Source organism: Sarcophilus harrisii, chromosome 2, assembly GCF_902635505.1.
Source record: "Sarcophilus harrisii chromosome 2, mSarHar1.11, whole genome shotgun sequence".
In the NCBI taxonomy this organism is placed as follows: Eukaryota; Metazoa; Chordata; class Mammalia; order Dasyuromorphia; family Dasyuridae; genus Sarcophilus; species Sarcophilus harrisii.
In genome coordinates, this window is record NC_045427.1 from 164,171,999 (window position 1) to 164,194,604 (window position 22,606).

The window sequence follows — 22,606 nt, forward strand, 5'->3', positions numbered from 1 at the left end:
ACTACATCTCTCAACACTGTATTCAATACCACTGCTACTTCTCCACTCTTCTATAATAAAATCAAAGAAAGAGATTCTAAGGCTCCCTAAAGGAAGAAAAAATGAAGACTGAGATCCATTATTATTATGCTAATATGTTTTAAATTTTTTTCTGAAGACCATTTCCCCCCTAAGCTTCTAGCATAAAGGATTTCATTGACATCTCAATTCAAAATATATTTGGACTTTCAGAGTTTATGTACTTATTCTGACAGATATCATAGCATGAGTCATATAAAATGTTTTGCAATATTTGAAGAAAAGTATTTTTGAAAAAACTACTCAGGTTCTCTGTGGAAAGTTGACATTATAGTATGTAGAACCTTCTTCAAAGACTTGAGCAACAATTTTTTTTTTTGCATCAAATTTAGTAAATTATTGAGCAGTTAGTACATTCAAAGCAAGGACTATAGTAGCTATAAAGAAAAGCAAAATACAGCCTGTTCTCAAGTAACTTAGAATATAGAGAAGTAAAAGAAAACACATGAAACAACCAAACAGAAAGAATTAACTGAATAAATTAAATGTACAAAAAGTATTATTAGAATATGAATTATATTCATAGCTTAGGATCCTATTGTTACATTTAAAAATCTAGGATATTAGTTGATGGTAATATAGAAAATAAAAGGTTCCTTGCACATAACATGCCTGTTCTTTACCCATTTTTATTAAGAAATATGTATTTAGTGCCAATTCTCTAGAGTTAAAGATTCAGGGAAAGATCTATCTTAGTTCCTTAGACTCCATATTGAGAACAGAGAAAAAAGAAAGCATTACACTAATGTAATCAAGTTTTATTTTTACACCATCCTTGGCATTGAGGCAAGGGCATACAGTTGCAAGGCAAACATCTATTTTTTTTTCCATTTTCTAACTTGATAGATGTTCCTAATCTCTTTAATTTTGACCTCTCTTCTTCTTTAACCTCACTCAAGAATTGCTAGGCAGAAACATTCTTGCTGTGGCTCTTGCTATTCTTAACGAAGTTTGCTTGGCTGACGTTTCCTGCATTGGAGTCAGCTGCCAACATGGCGTATCTCCAAAATAAAAGCAATAGACTTTTTGGGAGCTCATGCATGCAGCTCCTAAATTTTCCTGTGCTATGCAGTATCTACTAAATCAGATTTTCTATAATCAATATCTTACAAATAAGAATCTTCTTCAGCTTTTGTGTAAGATAAAAATTAAAATGATTATTTTTGAAAGGACTTTGTTATCATTTTAAATATGAGGTTTATTTAACAATGAATATAAAAGAATTACTAAGCTACAGAGGAATCTCAGTTTTCACATCTAGAAGTTACTACCTTTTATCTCATTGTATTGATGTAGAGAATCAAAAGAAATCATGAGCATAACATGCTTTATTAAGTATTATGAAAATGTCATTAGCATTCTTGATACTGTTGAGTGTGAAAGTAATCCCATAAGGTTATTGTTATTTTTCTTTTTTCTTTTCTTTCCTTTGCGATCACCTACCCTTTCAGAATTTTGCCAATAGATATATGTAGTGCAAAATTTGTTAGGAATTCTAGTTGCAGATTCCTGAATCCAGCCTTCTGTGGTCCCTTCTCTGCTTACTGCCATTCTATCCTGGAAATAGGAAATTCGTCAAATCTGTTCAATGCAACAAATACTTACTAAGTGCTTACTATGTGGCAGACACTATGGTAGGTGCTATGGAGCAAATGAAGCAGCCCTTTCTCTTAAGGTGCTTACTTTCTATTTTTAGATGATACAAGACATACACAATTAAGGACTGAAAAATTTATATAAAGTGATACAAAATGATTTTAAAAGGAAAAGAATATTTATAATTTAAGGTATATAGAAAGGCTTCTATATAAAGATATATTTTAATATATCTTTAAAAATATAGGAGGTGGCACTGGAGATATATTTTAGAGTGTTGAAAAGGTATTTTGGCTCATTCTAATCATAAAAAAGTGATTGGTTTAAATTCTCCAACAGATTCCCCCACAGCTACCCTTCAGTAAGGTGAGCTGAAAGCATAATTGGTACCCTGGAGTCCACTACCACTTTTGGTTAACTGAGAAGCATCAATGTCTTTTCTGTGCAGTATACCTTCTCTAAAATGATAGAAAAGAAAAGAATAAACCATTCAAGCTGCTGCTGAGTAATTTCCCTCTGCTGAAGGAAAGAATAAGTTCTTGTGGAAGGGAATCTTTGCCACAGGGCAGCCCAGAGTCATTCTGCTATGTTACTGACTTAAATAACAAGATTTCAGAGTTTAGGAAGCTGAAAACTAAAAAAATAGATGCTTCTTCAACAAAAATAAAATAAAAATAGTATGACAGAAAAAGTGGCAAAATGAAAATGTGAATTTTCTTCAGTTTCTAAGATAGACATAAAAGCTAATCAAAACAAAATGTTACAAAAATAGATAATCTAGGAGTATCTATTTTTTTCTCTCTAAGATATATTTAAATTTAAATTAAATTATTCCCAAACAAGAAATTCTTGAATATTATTTTTATGAAGAAAGCCTATGAATACTGATAGTTATGCCATGTGTTTTCAAGGGATCTTGTGTTTAAATGCTAGGAGTGGCATATTTCCTCCATATCCACTATTTTCTTCTGGCATCTGCTTACTTTATGTCTTAAAGGTCCATCTCCCAGAAATCAGTGCATCATTCTTTCTGTTCCTGGACTGGGCATAAAGCTAAAAGAAAGAAGCCTGAAAGAATCATAGATAATGTTACTTTTTTACCTTTAATTTTCTACATCCTAGATTCCAAAGAATATGACCAATGAACAAAAAATAATTATTAACACCAATAAATAGTTGAATGAACAATTTAGATTTCAATAGTGAAAAACACAACATACTTTCTATCTGCAGTGACCCATGTTCAAGTAGTTTGTGAAGATACATAGCATTGTAGTGAAATTATGACTGAATTTTTGTTTTCAATTAATCATGCCTATTATCACTTGATTATGAGGAGATAAAGAATGCAGAGAATCAAAATAATATATTCTTACCATCACTTTCACTTCCAAAAAGTAAATAAATCTATATTTTTGGAATAACCGCTATTCAGGATGTTGAATTAATATAACAATAAAGAAAAGGCTGAAAGGATTCTTTCCCAAACATTTTCATTTTATTAAGCAATGAAACCTTTAGGATATGTCTTAGAGCTTAACTGAGGTGCCATGAATTATTAATGGCTCAAAATCCCTTCTGTTGCTTTTATAGAAACTTGATTTACAAGTTAAAAAATCAAATTGACACTTAAGTTTCTTATACAAATAACCAACCTTTAAAAATGCTCTGGGCATTATAAATGTATTTTTCATGAATATGGCTATAACAATTCTAAAAATAGCTTTTTAAAATAGAACTCTTCCAGGCCATTGTTTCACATGTAACAGTAGGAAACAGAAGGGAATGTCAAAGCCAAAAGTATTTAAAAGTCAAATAATAAACTTTGGGCATTGTTTTATAAATAAACACACACACACACACACACACACACACACACACAAAATAAATGCATACACTAGAGGTCAGAAATGCAGCAAGTCACTGAACTCAGAAAATTCCACACCTTCAAACCAGAATTAGTGGCCAAGAAGCATTGCTAGCAACTGGTATCTCTTCATTTTATATCCTCCAGGTTCATCCCAGGGCAATTTCACAATTTCAAAATAAAAATGAACTTTAAATGAATTATATCCAAACTATGGTCCAGATCCTCTGCTTTTTAACCTACTCTCAAAATCATATGCCATTCTTGGAGGCACAAAAAATACCTTTGCTCATGAACAGCTTTACCTTTAGTGAATCCAAATGAGAAAATTCTACATGTTAATACCAACAGTGATATTTATTGGATCTGAACTTTAGGGTTAAGAGAGGCATCAGGGCTAAAGTTCAGCTTACAAACAATCCTTGTAGCCCTCCCCAAAGGACAGGATAAGTTGGAGCAATTTTCTCTGCTTCTTCTACAAATTAATGTTAAACTGAGCCCAGATATGTGGTAAAGTTATAGTTATAGCACCTGAGGATGGTAAGAAAAGGTAGGTAAAGGAAGGTAAAACTCAATAAGATTATTAATCATGGGAAAATTAATAAAGGAGTAATACCAGGATGCTGTCCAATTCACTGTGTAAATGTGACAATATTTTAATTATTATACCTGAGTCTTAATCGCATTTGACACTACTCCTGCTCTACTCTGGCAAACTAACTTTCTTCTTAAGATGGTAATCTCCATGTATACAGAGACATTATAGAGTATTTTCCTCAGTGTGAAGTAAAATGTAGGACAACTGCCATTACAATCAATTTATTTTAATATTCTTGTTCAAAATTAGCTTTCTACTCTGATCCCAATTAATATATCACAGAAGTCTCAGCTACTTAGACTGAATCATTGAATCAAAAAATATGATACAGGTAGGAAAAAGCCTTTAATCAATTTAAGAGGATTATAGAGACAACTAGATAAAAAGCAGATCTGACACATAGAAAACATCTTATTGAGTAGATCAAATGCTACCTCTTAGATTGTATATAAAAACAGCAAACAATAAACTTGTCAATCAATGAGCTAAATAATAAGTAATGTCAAGAATTTTAAATCAGAGATTAGAGCCAAATCCTCAAGTGGGAATGACTGTTGGTGAAGGGAGGGTGATATGGAGAAAAGGAAGGAGAATATTTGTCTTTCAACATCCTACCCTCTACTGATCATTTTATTAAAGAGTCTGGCTCATTAACAGGGACTCTTTTAGAATAAGAGAGATAGGACCAGTAAGAGACTACATATCCAGCTGAGAAGAATAGTTACTTCAGGGAATGGGATGCCTCATAACAGAGCAGCAGATTACCCTACAAAAATACTGATGCTTGTAATCTAAAAGAAAAAACTCCATGAAGACTGTATTAAGAAAAAAAATAATTTCCAATAGCCAAGAGTTGTTTTCCCTTTGCTATATGTGTTCCCTGCATGTGGTCCTTACTTTTTTGTACTTTATTTTGTGCCTCTTCTCTCAATGAGTCTTATGTAAAATTGTGGGACAATATACTCCATATTTAAAGGAAAACAGTTTTTGTAACTACCATATGACTAAATACCTTTGTTAAAACTATTTGCTAGTTGACTGTTAATGAAAACAACACTAGTGGGGTTTACAAGCATGATATAAGAAAATCTCTCCAGATTCCTCCAGGAATTTTGAGCAGAGAGATTGGAGGAATTATTCTGAGAGGGGTTACTAAAATTGTCTTAGTGACTAATTGGCTGCCAAATATAAATAACAGTAATTTCAAGTTTGCTTAATTCAGTATGGATTATCTTTAGTGAATTATTCTATAAAGTATGTGAATAATTTTTTGTTAGAAAACCTTGAAAGGTTTTTTGAAGGTCTCTGCTAACAACAAAATGAAATATTCACTTTACTTGATGAAAGTATATGAAACACTTCCTATATCAGCTCACCTGAACAAATTATCAAGGTCAAATTATTATTTATAATTTAATGGAGAAGAAAGAAGAAGATAGGATAGAAAGGTGTCAGTAAAGGGCATTTTCATTAATGTTCACTTTCCCTTTGATCATTCCACTTTTTAGGTTGAGGTGGGAATGAGAAGCAATCAATGAACAATAATAGGAACAAACTCAAATTTAACCAGATTTTTATGTTGATAGCTCTATCAACATATAACAAAAAAGTATTAATAAAAGAGTAATCGAAAGAGCACAATCGGATAATATGATAAATATGTTATATCTTTCCACCTATTCTTTTCTGATAGAACATTCAACTAGAGAAAATGCAAAGATTTATTGAAGTACATCTGTTTGATATATAAGTACAGATTTTGGATTTATATTCAGAATCCAGACTCTAGATAACCAGTAAAAATTTCCTTAACAGGTTCTTAAATCTTAGTTACTAAAATTTTTATAATAGGCAACAAAGACTGGGAGTGTTACATAAAATTGGAAAAGCAACAACAGATTCAGAAACCATTCAGTCGATACACACGTGATTTTTCAAAAAAAAAAAAATAGAAACAAAGTGTTCCATCAAATAACAATTTTCAGATAGTTTAGAAGGTAAGGTATCACATATCTTACCTTATTTTGATCTGTCCAATAAAAGAAAAATCCTTGTGGATCAGTCCTCAGAATAATTGGAGTAACAATAGTGGAGTCCTGGAAATAAAGGAGGAAAAAATATAGTATTTTAAGACGACTATGGGCCTTTGCTTTATAAACCTACTTTGATTTTAGTCTTTTTAATATTTATTTGTCACTGTAATTTTTCAACACTTAAAATTTTAAAATTTTAAATAAAAACCTATGCTAGTTCATAATGTTTCCAAAATTCTATCTATTCAAGGAAATGAGATCAACCAAAATATCACAGCATTTCTGTTTCTAAGATAACAATAAATAAATTTATATACATCTTATAAAACAAACAGGCCTGATTCAAATTATATTTTCTGACATTTGCATGTTTTTTCAATAAAATTCACATATATTATGCTCATTACATTAAAATATTTGAAATTTCTTTTCTTTCTCATGATAATTTTCAGAAATGCATACTTTTGAAAGAAAGATTATTTCTCACTGGAAATATAATATCTCTTTAATAGAGGTACATTGAGGAGAAAGAAATGACCAGTTTTTTTTTCTTTGTTTGTTTAGGGTTTGTGTGTGTGTGTGTTTGTGTGTGTTTTCATATATGAACCAAAAAAAAAATCATGATAATTATGTTTATGCTTTATCCTTTCTCTACCTCTCTGATTCTTAAACTTATACTCAGAGATCTTCATGGACTATGAGGTTTTTAGTGACTTGCTCATAATAATATTGTTTGTATGAATTACAATAAGTACTTTAACAAGAACTTACTGATTCCAAGTCCAACCTTCTACTATTCTATGCTGCCATACCACAGATATGGCCAAAACAAAATAAAATTCTATGGAAATTGTTCTGGTTTCTGTGAAAGAATTTATTTGGAATACTTTATCAAGGACGTGACCAAAATCCAGAGATATGATTATTACATGCAGAGAATTTCAAGATGACACATGAATAATCAGAATTGTATAACAGTACTCCAGAGATGCCAAAAGAGGCCTTCACTATAGTGGGTAGACTCTTTATTCATTTTCCCAATGCAAGCTGAGGTTAGGATAAAATCTTCATCTCTAAGATAATTAAATTATATAATACAGTACAATAACTAAATAGTAAATATTTATTATACACCTAATATATGCCAGGTACTATGCTAAGTTCTGGGGATAAAAAAAAAAAGAGAAAAACAGTCCCTGCCTTTAAGGAGTTTAAAATATAATAAGGAAAAACAATACACAAAAGGAAATTGAAATAGGAGTGGGGTAGGCAGAGAGTGGTGATCTGTGGAGTTTAACCCAAGCAAAGTTGCTAGCAGAAAATGGACAACTACTTGGAAGCTGAATCCTCTACAGAGGAAGGCTATGGGAGATTATTGCTCTTCCTTTAGTCTTCCATTAAGAAGGAGAGGCAACTGAAGAAGGTGAGATGGTGTTGAGTATCAAATGCTGAGTTAATCTGTATGGTCATAAGATCACTTTATCCTGAGGGAGTCATGATGTTCCCATAGGAAAAAAACAAAAGTTAGCAGAACCACTGATAGAACATGACGAGTGATGGGTGCAGCGGGTAAAGTGCCAGGCCTGAAGTTGGGAAAACTTATCCACATGAGTTTAAATATGACTTTAGACTCTTAGTAGCTAAAGGACCTTGGGCAAGTCACTTCATCCTGTTTATCTTGGTTTCCTCGTCTATAAACTGAGCTGGAGAAAGAAATAGAATTTGAACTCCAATCTCCAAATGGGATCACAAAGAGTTAGGTAAGACTGACACAACTGAATAATAACAACAAATGCAATCAAAAAACCATTCAAGGTTTAGAAATGGAATCCTTCACCCTAAACAAGGCATTTCCTTTTTAAAAATGAAGTGCATTGTTACAGAAAGAGCACTGACTAGATTTGGAATGTAGGTTTAGTTGCCAGCCCTAATATTAGTTATGTGACTTGGGCAAGTCAGTTTGCATCACTGAACCTCAGTTTGTTCATGTATAAAATAGGGCTAAATACTAGCAGTACCTATGTGAAAATAGTGTTGTAGGAAGAGTTCTTTAAAAAGTGTTAAACAAAGTTGTTAAATTTTATTATTTTATAAAACAAAATGTAATTTTTAAAAATTTCATCCAGTAGGGCAATATTACGGAGTAAAAAGGAAAAGCAATGGATTTTGAGATCAGAAAATAAGGGTTCAAATCTTCATCTCCAAAATGAATTATTGGAGCACATGAGTTTTTGAGCACTATATCTTAGGATTCTAAGATCAATTCCTCAATAGTTAAAACCTTTCAATAATGGAATAATGTTGCCAAAGTAATAAATATGGAGTCAGGAAACCTTAGTTCTCTTCTGCTTCAACTGCCAGCTTTATAACTTTAGATAAATCTTTCCCTATCTTTGAAATGAGGGGATTGCATGATTTAATATCTAAAGTCCTTTATAGGGTCAATAGGAATCAATCCAATTCAACAAGTTTTTGTCAAAGATTCGTTGTACATCAAACCCTTTTCTAAGTTAAATAGGATATAGTAGGGGCATTCATTACTCTTGGTTTTTAAGTGAATGCTAAATACATGTTAGACATATTGTATAGACAGGATTCCTGTTCAGGTATACGTGGAAGTAGATGCCTATGAGGTCTCTTCCAATTCAAAAATTCTGTGATATGGAGATTCTGGGAAAGATTGGAAAAAAAAAAAAACAACAACCCATAGATGTACACGGGGAAGAAATTTTAAAATCTGCCTGGATGGAAGGTATATTCTGCAACTGAAATCATAAATCTCTTAAAGTATCAAACAATTTAATATAAGAATTAGTTTAATATTAAAAGGTTACACTGTAATGAAATAGAAGTTGCTGAAAATATTTCTAGGTTTCTGATCAATAAGAGTATTTTTATACAATGTTGCTAAAATGAAATTAGAAACAAGTTCTAATTTTAGTCAGTTGATTTTCTACATAAGAGACCAAAAAGAGCTTCCATTAGTAACAAAATAGCACCATGGAAACTTCTAGCTCAAATTTAAAATGAGCTAGAATTTGTGGCTTAATATTTTAAAAAATCCATTTCTTCCAATATACATCCATGTAGAGAAGAATTCTTGGAAAGATTTCTGAACCACAGCTTAGAATATTTGCCTAGCATATTCCTCTGGAGCAGAGCTCACCTAGCAAAAGCTAATAAGGATGAATTTGTCACAAATCTAGCAAATCAAATCAAAAGGAATTTAGACTAACAAGGATAAGGAAAGGATATATTGCTTACAAATATCCCCTGCTAGTTACCATAGAGAGTCACAAAGAAGGAAGAATAGAACTGGAAATGCTAAGAAATTCACAGAAGACAAAATTTAAGAAAAGAGCTATCAATAAAACCTCTGTTTACCCTAAGTTTAGGCAAAGAACAATGGAGGAATAGACAATCTTGCCTCATATTTTACAAAAACAACTGAGGCCATTCACTGTAAAGTCCCTCTTTTTCCTCTTTTCTCATTCAGGTGACCTGCCATTTTCTCCTCCTTCACCCCTGTTTCAAATGATGAAGTGATCTTACTCCCGACCATGACTAATGCTTCCACTTGTTCAAATGATCCCATTCTATCCCATCTCCTCCAAAAAATGTCCCTCTGTCATTCACACTCTTTCACTTATTTTCAATCTCTCCCTCTCTACTAACTCATTTCCTTCTGCCTGAAAACATGCTTATGTCTTACCTATCTTGAAAAAAACCCTCTCTTGATTCTTGCATCACTGCTAACAAAGTATTTCTCTTTTCCCTTTGGTACTAAACTTTAAAAGTCCATCTACAACAGGTGCCTCTACTTTCCTCTCACTCTCTTCTTAACCTCCTTACAATCGGACTTCTGACCTTATCATACCATCAAAACTGCTCTTTATAAAATTACTAATGATCTCTTAGTTGCCAAATCCAATTGTTTTTTCTCAATTCTCATTCTTTTTGACCCCTCTGTAGCTCTTGACACTTCATAACTCTCTCCTCCTAAATACTCTCTTCTCTCTAGGTTTTCAGGACACTGTTCTCTCCTGGTTTCCTTCTACCTAGCTAACTATTTCTTGGTCTCTTTTTCTGCATCTTCCCCAAATCATGGCCTCTAACTAACTATAGAAGCCCCTTAGGAGTCTATCTTGATCCTATTTCTCCTCAACTTCTTCATTTAGTGATCTTACCAGCTCCCATGGATTTAAGTATCTTCTTTATGCAGATGATTCTCCTATCTACCTTTCCTTCCCCAATCTCTGTGCTAATCTCTATTTGCATGTCTAGTAAACTTCTTAAATTCACTTTTCTCAAAATTTAACTCATCTTTTCCTCTAAACCCTTCCCTCCCACATTACCTATTACTGTAGAAGATCACATGGGACATCATTCCAAAATCCTATCGGTCTGATCAGCCACAGTCGGACACAATGCAACTCATCTCTCACAGTGATGTCATTTTGGTCCTCTTTGAGAAGGCAGGACAATAGCCAACCAATCAGAAGACAATACCTTCTTTCCAGTCCTTCAGATTCACAATCTAGTAGCCATCCTCAATTTCTCATTATCTCTCACTTCCAATATTGAAGCTGTTGTCAAGGCCTGTTGATTTTACTTTTGCAGCATCTTTCTGCCATATCCTATTTTCTCCTCTAATACTGGTGCCATTCTAGTGCCTCAGATAAAGGCACTTCAGGTCTGGACTACAAAAATACTCCACTGGTGAGTCTGTCTTCCTCACCATTCCATTCCATCTTCTGTTCAATGATTAAAGTGATTTACCTAAAACACAAGTCTGAACATGAAACTATCCTACTCCAGTAGATTCCTATTGCCTCCAGGAGCAAATATAAAATTATTTGTTTAGTATTCAAAATCCATTTTCACCTAACCCTGTCCTAATTTTATAGATATCTTACACTTACTCCCCCATATGTATTCTGCATTGATCTCCTGATTATTCTGCAAACAAAGTACTCCATCTCTTTGCTATGGACATTATCTCTGACTGTCCCCCATTCCTAGAATGTGCACTCTCCTCAGCTCCAACTACTGATCTCCCTGGCTTCCTTGAAGTATTATGTAAATCTCTCCTATAGGAAGACTCTACAACCACTCTCATTTCCAGTATTTTGCATTGTTAATAATTTCTATTTATCCCATACACAGCTCACTTTGTAAATTTTCTTTCTTCCATGAAATTATAAACTCCTTGTGGGCTATCTTTTGATTTTTTTTTTTTTTTGTATCCCTAGAGCTTAACACAATACCTAGCACATAGTAAGCACTTAATAAATGTTTGTTGAATTGAATACAGAAGCATGTCACATTCCTTTAAAAGTATCATCAGCATGCTCAAGCTAAAATGATCTGAAACTTTCAACAAAGAACACAGACAACAACAAAAAAATTCCTTAGTTTATTAGTTTCTTAAAATATTCTGAAGCAAGTAAGGTAAATAAAAGAAAGGATAGGACCACTATTTATTATGGAGGCAGTGATGATTCGTAAGAACAAAGAAATGGTAGAGTTGCTTATTTCTTACTTAACTTAGTTTTTACTAATACTTAACTCTTATGATCCAATTTAGGACTATGTAAACTGGAGGAAGTGGAAAATTCAGGATGATTGGAAGTGATATTAAGAGATTATCATGCACATTTATTTTTAAATAATTAAATATGGCATAGAAAATGTCAAAAGGATTGATCATATAAGCTAACAATTACAGTTACAGCTCTAGAGATATTAAGAAAGTATTTTAGTGTAACACAATGAGCAGTGAACAAAATTAGGATACTTCAATTTCAATCCAGTTCCTCCCACTAAGAATACATGTGTCTTCCACTAAATCCCTATATAGGCTTTTTTCTTCAGATGTTTAATAAGAGGGCTTGGTGAGATGATCTTAAAGCATTCTGTGAATCTCAGATTCCGTTTGAATTGAGGAAAATTTTAAGATCAAGGTTAATTACTGTTTCTGTTTTTCCTACCAAAGAAGATGATATTAAGACAAGAAGGATCAGGAGATGGCTAATGGGAAGTTCATACCTAGGTAAGAGGGTTCTAGCCTCCTCTATTTTAAGTTACCAAGAACAAATAAATCATATCTTAGGAAAAGAAAATGAAATAGCTGAAAGATATGATTCCTGAGTCTTGTCAATGATTTCTTGAAAGCTAATGAAAAATGGCATAAGAAGCACAGGACTGACAAAGGAAATTTTTATGACTGTTAAAAAAAGAAGAGATACAAGATTCTATTACTTCTAGGGCAAGTAGCTTGATTTTTATTCTTAGAAATATTATCTGTCCTTCCTTCTACATTCTGTGTATATAACTGTCTAACTTATCTATCTATCTACTTTATTGTTTTTAAAGTATAACTTGGTTGGTAAGTCCCTTTTCATACACATATCTGTCTAGACAAATTCTCTTTTATTTCTCATCAGAATTGCTTCACTTTATGTCTCTAGAAACTCATTCTTTAGAACTTCATATCCTTCCTGACCTGAAGGATATTTTTTTTATAGGATATTTTTCTTGGGGACTAGGAAATAGGTATGGAATGACATAGGAAATCCAGTCTATTCAAGTTCTGAATCTTTTTATATCCATCATATGTATACTTTGAGATTATATAAACTTAAAGGAAATGAAGAATTTAAGAGGTTCTGAAGTTACCATTAAAAGATTATCTTCTATACAAATTTTTAAATCACTAAATATGGCATGGAAAAATGTGAAAAAGTTTGACCATACCAGTTTATGATTGCAATTATATCTCTAGAGACATAAAGAAAAGCAGCTTGCTACAGCATATTGAGTAGTGAGCAAAAATCAAGAGACTTCAATTCTAATTCAGTATCTCTGCTTAAGGATACACTTCCAACATGTCACCTTATCTCTCTTGAACTGTTTCGTCATAGGTAAAATGAAAGTAATCAGTGAGATAATCTTGTAACAATCTGTGAATCTCAGATTCAGTTTGGATTGGAGAGAATTTTTAACTGTGGTTAATTATAAATAATAATGATATTCTGAAAGTAAATATTAACTTTTATACAGAAAAAAAGACATGTAAATATGTTTAATAAAATATAAATTGTTAACAAAAGTTTGATATAAATTTTATTTATGTATCATTTTCACTCTGTTTTATTAAGGATTTTTGCTTTTACTGTAGTCATTTTGGGTCTTGGGAAGAGTCTTTTGAGGGGAAAATAGTTAAGCAAGACCATCAAATAATGTGACAGAATCTAACCACACTTTTGTCTAAGTATTATTTTCTTCTCTGCCATAAGGAAAGAGGAATTTTTCATTATCTGCTTCTTGGATCCTTTATTGATTTTTCAATTATTCAAATTTTAACTAACTTTTAGTGATCTTTTAATCTACACTATTGTAATCCCTGAGCATGAGATAGCTCAGTGAATACAGTATTAGAGGTGGATTCTGGAAGAACTGAGTTCAAATGGTACCTCATACACTAACTAGTTGAAAGATCCTGGAAAATCACTTAACCCCTGCTAACCTTAATCCACTGGAGAAAGAAATGGAAAATCATTCCAGTATCTTTGTCAAGAAAACCCCATGGATAAGATGGTCTCCAAAGATTTGAAAAGTCAGACACAATTAAATGATTAAATAACTATCACTATTCATATTGAATTTAGATTCTCATTTCAATCTTCAATTCATATCATTCTTTCCAAGTTTCTCTAAATTTATCATGTATGTATATGTACATGCATGTATGTATATAGTATATATGGATCTATAATATATACACACATATAATTTCTTACTTTGCAATAATTAACTATTACATTTGTACACTGTTTTCCCCAAATATTCCCAGATGGATGGGAAACTACTTTGTTTTTAATTCTTTATTGACACCAAGAGTAATCCTATGAATATTTTTGAAATATATTGGACCTTTGCTTCTGTCTTTAAATTCCTTGGAGTATATATTGGATTTGTAGCTGAAAGGGCACAGACAGTTCAGTCATTTACTTTCCTAATTCCAAGTTTGTGTACAAAATAACTGGACCAATTCAGAGCTAAACCAACAGAGTGACTGTCTTTCCAAAGCCCATTCATATTAATTGTCAGATTGTCATTATCTTTCTCGATTTGCAAAGCAAGAAGGGAAATACCATTGTTTTAATTTGTATTTTTTTATAAATGTTAATTTGGAAAATATTTTACTTATTCATCTATAGTTTGAAATTCTTTTGAAACATCTATATGTATCATTTGAATATATGTACCCACTGAAGAATTTTTATTGATGTTTTGTGTGTGTATGCATGTGTGTAATGTCAATTCACTTTATATTTTGACTATTCTCAACTCAAACATTCAAATAGATTCTCATAGATGATCAGTTCAGGAACTACAATGCATGCATATTTCAACTTATCTATGTCTACCCATCCTATGAGGTTCTTATCTACTTCTAAAAATTTCAGGAAAGGAAGTCTACCCAATGTTTTGGTCAAGGTCTTTTACAATTTCTCCTGACATAGTGACAATAGAAATAAAGGCCGCCATCTATTTGTCATCCTTCATTCTTGACGTGACCAACCTATCCTCTCTTATTGTGATACAATTATTTGTTGACATTTTTTATTTAGGTTCTTTAGAGGTCATAATAGGGTCTATGTTTTGTTTTGTTTTATTTTATTTGCTCTTATCTATCACGTAGCTTTTTATTACTCTGTGTGATGCTAATGTTTATGATTCTTCAAAGGAAGAGGTTTAATTGACTAACAACAATACTGGTAAAAATATTTTCATTTAGAAATATGGGTATTTGTTATCCCTCGAAGCTCAGCATCTGTAAAAGTATCTTGCAAGTGCAATACAATGTGCTCTATTGTTTTTCAAAGGTGTGAGTCCTTAACTCATTGTCCACTTGGACTGCCTGTTCCAAAGTGTGCAAATGCTACATTTTTCCATTCAGCTATATATTAAAATCTAAGTAATTGACATTGGCATCCATTTGATCTTTCCTGTATGGATAGACAAGACAAACTCTGTTGTATGATTGCAGTCAAGTTGTTCTGCAATGTTTTTGGACTTAATACAATGATCACAATGTCATTCATAAATAAGAACATATAGAGGACCTCACCAAGCATAGGGAATTCCTCCTTGATATGGACTTTGTACTGGAAAACCTTCATCAAAGTGACAGATGCTTTTGACATATATGATCTATTTTATGTCTTACTTGATATTCATTATCAATGAGTTATTGAAAAGTTATTTCTACTGGTACTTCTTCTAATAATTGTAAGTGATCACTTGAACTATAGATAAGTAAAATCATCATGTTGTAAAAAAGTCAAATGCATTTACATAAGCAATAAACAATCATCATAATGGGATGTTATATTCTCTATATCTTTTTAATCAATTGTAAAATATTTAATATCATTTGCAAAAGCCTGCTTATTGTCTACTTAATATCATCCCCAAAGTTATCTTGCATTAATGTATAGATGAATTGTTCTCAAAAGATTGTGCATAGATGGCAAAATTGACATATAGGTCAATGTTTATTGATTTTTTTTTGATTACTATTTTTGGAACCAGTAAGTTCCATGAATATGAGAACATCTCCTTTGGGTACTTTGTAAATTGGTTCCAAAAATACCCACATTTCATTGAGCATGGTTCTCTACTATATATACTTGATCCAATTTGACATTTCCTTTTATCTCTTGCCACTTCTACTTTTTCTATAAGCATCTTATGAACTATCACTTAATAAATATTTAAGTACCTAACATGTATGTGCTAAGTGCTAGGGATACCAAAAAGATAGTTCTTGTCCTCAAGGGCATTATCTGACGGAGGAAAAAACAAGCAAAAGATATGTGCAAACAAGCTATATAAAGGATTAATAAGAAATGTTTAAGAGAGAGGCTTTGGAGGCTTCAGGGACCAGGAAAATCTAATGAAGAAAGTGATTACTGAACTGAATCTTAAAATCAGGCACTCTAAGGGAGGAAATAAAAAAAGAGTTCATTTTTAACATAAAAGATTTCTTGTGCAAAGGCATCATTTGGAGAGGGTGTATCTTGTGTAAAAAAGCAGCAAAAAAGCATATATTAGTGAACAAAATATTTCATGAAAGATAGGAAGGGGTCAGATTTTAATAATCTTAAAATACCAAAGAGGAGTTTTTATTTTATCTTAATAGATAAGAAGAATACACTAGGGAGCAGAAGTAGAGACAATGAGTTTAGACAACTTTTAAACTGAGAAAGAGAAAAGATGATGGAGAAGAGTTCATGTGTTTGTTTTTTTTGGAAGGGTTATTGGAAGGAGTTATTTTTAAAGGATTGGGGAGGCTTGATCGTGTTTTTGACAGGAAGAAGAAAATAATGATGCAATAATAACTGGAACAATCTTCTGGGAGAAGATATAATCAATGGTTCTCTAGTAAATTATGTTTGTCAAACACTGGATTACTGTCTTCAACTTCTCTTTCTCACTTATCAAGTCTGTTCTACTTATGTACTTTTCTGTTTTACTTAAATCAATACCAAATAATTTTGATAATTACTTTATATTATAATTTGTCTAGTAAAGCTATGCTACCTTGATTGGGGGGGGGTCTCATTTTCATTGAAACTTTTTTCCTAAATATATTCATATTGTTATTATTTTGTCTGTTTCTAGAAAATATCACCCTTGGTAATCTGATTGATATAGCACTAAATCTGTAAATGATTTGAGGTAACATCATTGTCATTTTAGAATGATTTTTTACAAATATTCCTTTATTTTTAAAAGACAAGTTCTGTGTGTGTGTATATGTATATGTGTGTAATAACTGTTTGCAGAGAAAGATACAGCAAGAGACAAAGAGAGGAGGAGGAGGAAGAGGAAGAGGAGGAGGGAAGGGGGGGAGAGAGAAAGAGACAGAAGAAAGACACAGACAGAGACAAGACAGAAAGATAGAGACAGAGAGAGGAGGAGGAGGAAGGAAAGGGGAGAGAGAGAAAGAGACAGAAGAGAGACAAAGACAGAGACAAAGAGAGAGAAAGAGACAGAAACATAGAGAGAAAGACAACTTAAAGCTTTGTTAATAATTAAAACAAAATAATATTAATAGTTATTATGACAGCAATTTGTGTGTGTTGGTAAATTAATTCACAGTTACCTTATAAACTCAGTTATTCTGAAGAGCAATTTTTTCATCATGATTTCTTCCTGATTTTTGTTAGTGTTTCACTGTATTGTGTCAAATAACAGTGGAGAGAAGGAACGTCCTAGCTTTACCTCTCTTTCAAATAAGAAAGTTTCTAATTTTTGTCCATTGCTGACTCTTAGTTTTAAATATAAACTTATGGTCATATTAAAGAAGGACTCTTTGATACCTAATTTTTTAATCATTTTGTTTTTTGGGGGAAGTTTACTGATAACTTTTATTATTTTTCCTTATTAAATTTTATATTGGATTTATAGAATAAAACAAGCCTTTCTATAACATAATATAATAAAAAGATGATTGCACATAAAAGTTATTTATAACTTTATAACTTCTTATATCTTTCAAAAATACAAAATTATCATGTAAATTTCTCCTCCTCCTCCCCCCCACTGACTACTATTAGATTCAAATTGGTATATTTGTGTAAAATTATTCTATATATACTTTTATTTTTCAGTTCTTTCTTTAGATGCAGATAGCATATATGTCCCGTATAGCTAATTTGGGTATTTAAAAGTCAAAATAACATATTCATTCAAAGTTGTTCTTAAAACAATATTGCTTTTACTATATATAATACTAAATATTTAATTATTTGGAATAATATGTAAGACTTTTTAAGTTCTTAATAAAAATTAATACTACATTTTTGCCAAAGTCTTTTTCTGAATTTATTGAAAAAAATATTGCATTAATTAATTTTATGTATTATATGATTAATATTTCTAGTTATTCTCCCAAGTTTGACCTTATTCTTATATTGCTTTATGGATCTGATTTGGCAACAGTGAATTATTTTATAAATTAATAGTAATAATGTCCTGAAAAAATATTATTTTTAAATTTTGCATTAATATTTATTGAGATTGGTCTTGTAATTGTTCTCTATTTTGTCTCTCTTTTACTCTTAAAAAGAGCCTATATATGAATTCCATAATTTTCATGTATTATGGTGGCAATTATGTGCATTGTTGTCTTTTTTTTTATTTGCTACCTCAACTCTTTAGAATTGTTCTAATAACAATTTTAACTGTTGGGTTAAAATTATGTGCTTATACTTCTTACACAGTTCTGAAACCTTAGGTAAATGGAAAGGTTTGAAATAGACAAGAAAAATACTATTTAACATTTACAATTTTAAATGATTTAAGGTGGAGATGTTTCACATACTCTTGTCCATTAATGTAATATAATCAGTTTAAGTGCCTAATGAAGTTTTAAATATGTAAATATGATAATTCACATTCTGTTATATCTTTTTATTGAGTCATGAAGGGGAAACAACTTTCCAAACAAGCTAACTGTACCTCTGGAAGTTTTAAGGAACTAGGAGAATTTTAGTAGAAGACAATCCAAGAACCTGACAATCAAGAGAACTGAGAATAAAAGATCTGGAGATCCTAAAGAAGGATTCTTGTGTCTAGATCACGGGGAACCAAGAAGAGAAGGCTAAACCAAGAAGAGAAAGGACTTTCATATTCCCACTACCAAGACTAAATTGATCATGTTAGTGATGAAACTGGACCACTAACAGATAACACATTAACCAGGAGCAGAAAGACATGCTGAGGACAAATGTTAAGATTTCAGTCATGTCCAGCTCTTCGTGACCCTGTTGGAGGTTTTCTTGGCAAAAAACTGAAGTGGTTTGCCATTTCCTTCTCCAGCTCATTTTTAGATGAGAAAACGTAAGCAAACAAGGTGAAGTTACATGCCCTGGGTCCCTTAGCTAGAAAGTGTCTTAGGCCCTCTTTTAACTCAGGTCTTCCTTATTCCAGTCTGGCCCACTATACACTCTACCACTTTGCTGCCCTTGATGCTATGCAAAGATACAAAGAGGTAGTCATCCAAGAGAGGAAGCAATTTCAGGGAGTATGACTCCTCGTGGCAAAGAATATAATGGCACAGATTGTAGAACCTCACAACCTCCTAGAGAGCTATACCTACAGGGAACTTAATGATCACTCTCCAAAGGGAGAAGAGGACTTCATATAATTGGGAGTTACCCCTTTCCCACTTGTGTCCTTTATAAAATTCATAGTGAACTCAGTCTCATTAGGGACTTTGTGAAAGCAAAGAAAGAGAATGTGCCAGATTAGAAGGGATATTTTATATTAGTTATTCATGCTATACCATCTTAGTAAATGCTTTTTGCTAAAAAAAAAAAAAAAAAAAAATGAAACAAAAAATAATTGTTTGCCTGATTATCATTCAGAAATACACTGATAAGGCTTGCTCATAAGTTAATACTAAAAACCTAGCCATTCAGGATTATCCCATGAATACTGATTAGGAATAGTTACTATCCTCCAGAATTTGAAGTTTGCAAGCACTAGTTGGATGAGTCTCATGAAGCTTTTCTGAATTTGATTTCTTTTTAAGATAACTTGATCATCCTAGTACGGGATAAGCTAAAAACTCCATTTAGATTATTATATACCATCATAGGGAACCTTCAAGGAAAGCTCAGATGTTCTGTGATAAAGTGACCTAGGAGAAATCTATGTGTGTGCCTTTTGTGGGCTCAACATATATTTAAAATTGATCACTGAAGACATTTTGTTGTATTCTGTATGAAAATGGATGTTTGGAGATGATTTATCCAAATGAATGGCTCTTTGTGCAGAAAGAATTCATGGAAAAATTTTCTCTCAGGACAACTTGATTCCTCAGCTGAGAAGAATGATTTCTAGTTGACATCAGTTCTTAATCACTGTCAAGAGTGCCTCCAAGTGCTCTAGGGGAATAGGAGACAGGAGTGCTTGATTTTCTTTTCTTTTTAATTTTCTTTGTTCTGTTGTATTTAGATTTGGGGCAATCATGAGAAAGCACAAACAGGATCAGCAATGAAATGGTTAAGTTGTATCATCATGATCACCATGTGTTCAGAAGTATGTAAATATTAATTCCCTTTATTTATGAATTGTTTTATATAGATTTTTTTTTCTGAGACTCTTTAGAAAAAGTCACTGGGGAAGATGCTAGAAAAGAATAATGCTTGAAACCACTCCAAGTCATTAGAGAATGATTCAGAATTTTGGACTATGGACTTTGCCAAAAGCACTACAGATTATTTGCTGAGGACAGCAGATGTTTAGCTGGGTAGGGGGAGAGGAGAGTGCAAAGGAAATTTCCATACTCCCACTTCAATCAATATAAAGCAATTATGGTCAAGCATGATAAAGTAAATTATAGAGACTCATGAATGATAGTATCAAATACTCAGTCACTCTGTGTTACTCCTAGAATTTCTAGCAGGAGTAATAGACATGCTTTGGAGACCTCAACGTTATAGTATAAATGAGAAAAGGATAACCCAGAAGGGATAATACTATGACCTGAAACTAAACTCTTAACTGATAATGAGTATTGCCTGCTCACATACTCTTACAATGTTCAAGTTCATATTATCAAATGAAATATTTTAATACTCTAAATTATGCATAGAAAAGCTAATCAAAATATATAGGAAATCTGCTATGTGACAAAGTATCCAATGTTTCATCAAGCTCCATATCAAACTAGACCAAACTATACCAGTATTTCCCTATCCATTTTGAACTCCATACCAAGCTTGAATTACCAAAAATCTCAGAACAAAATTTCACAACACATTCACAGCCTTTTCCTTTCAAGAGAAACATTCTTACACAGCACCAGGAAGCATTCTTAAAATTGATACTGAAATGAGAAATTACCTAAAATACACAACACTTTAGGTATTTTAAAAAAAATCAAAGAATGGACAAGTCTAGAAAGACTGTTACTGAACACCTAACAGTAATAGTAATATTTAATATTTATATCTTAGCTGAAGAGTTAATTCATTTTCTCTCACCTCTAACAAATGCTTACTACATTTATAGATTTACCTTTTCTGTACCTTACTTAAGAAAGTAGAAATGATATTACTTTCCCCCTACTTATTTCTCATGGAGATATAATTGAAGATGAATTCAGTTTTCCAAACTAACAAAATAGACTCTTTGAACTACTTAAATGTTTGTACTTCCTAAACCAAGGTAATCAAGACACCATAACTAGTTCAGATAAGGATCATTTTTTTTTTTTTTAACAAATGGATCCATTTTTTTCTGCTTAATCCCATAATTGTAGTCGGAAAGAAAAGAATCAAAATGTAACTATAGTGAACTCATTGAACCCTTTAAAGGAAAAACAGATGTAGATCTCTATATATTCTATTTCAATACTAAAAATATATCTTTCTCTTAATATGCTTTCTTTATTTACAATAAGTTGATCTATGTCTGAATAAATAGTGACATTTTCCATGCTATTGAAAAATATATGTGTATCGGTATTTATTTTTCCAGAGATTAAATTATATAAATAAGCTTAGGATATAATAGATAATCAGAGATCATGCTTCAAAAAATCAGGACATGAACCAGCAATAATTTTAATAAATATGGTTCTTATATTATATTTCATTTATAGTTTCGTGGAAATCATTGGATTTGTCTACATTATGAATATTTTTGACTTTAGGTAGAATTTCTTCAGCCAAGTGCTATGTAGAGAAACATAGCATTGACTGGGAATCATAGATAAAAGTAGAGTCAGGACACAAGGAGATGATGATGCTTTGGGAAAAGTGCATGAAGTTCACAATTCTATGTAAAAAGCTTTATAAACCTAATAATAGCTCTGGCAACATGAGAACCAATATTTTAAATTACAAATAATGCTTATTTAGAAGGATATCTATAATATTATTCAACAATTCACAACTGAATCCTGTTCCATTTTCCACTGGCACCTTCAGTGCAGGGTAAGTGTTTCTTTATCAGAATTGTTTCTTGCTAACTGTAGGTCACTGAGCTCAAAAGTTAAAAAAATTCCACTTAAATCCTGCTGCTTGTATAAATAATCATATTTGTATTTACTGATAGGATAAACTTTAAAGTAAAAAAAAAAACATTATTGGACCATTGATCTTTATGAACTGCAGATAGTGAATGGGATTGCATGGGGAGATAAAGTAAAAAAATGCCTTCAGAATAGGATTAGAAAATAAATAGATATTTCAATAAAATCATAGGATCAAGCCAACTTTTAAATGCCAAAACAAACAAACAAACAAACCCCGGACTTTAGGTAATGTCATACCAGTGTATTATTGGAGCTAAGTTTAAATGCCTCTTGTTCCAAAATGTTTGTCACATATGCTGACTTTCCCACACTTC

General features: G+C 32.0%; 1 protein-coding gene across 2 annotated transcripts in view; it reads right to left on the minus strand.

Annotated features, from left to right (window-relative positions):
- The window catches only part of PLCB1 (phospholipase C beta 1), an 831,921-nt gene that overhangs the window by 800,754 nt on the left and 8,561 nt on the right, over positions 1-22,606 (minus strand). For both annotated transcript variants that reach the window (XM_031951118.1, XM_031951119.1), the window contains exon 2: positions 6,158-6,235. In XM_031951118.1, coding sequence (XP_031806978.1) covers positions 6,158-6,235 — 78 coding nt within the window. The remainder of the gene's footprint in view (positions 1-6,157; positions 6,236-22,606) is intronic.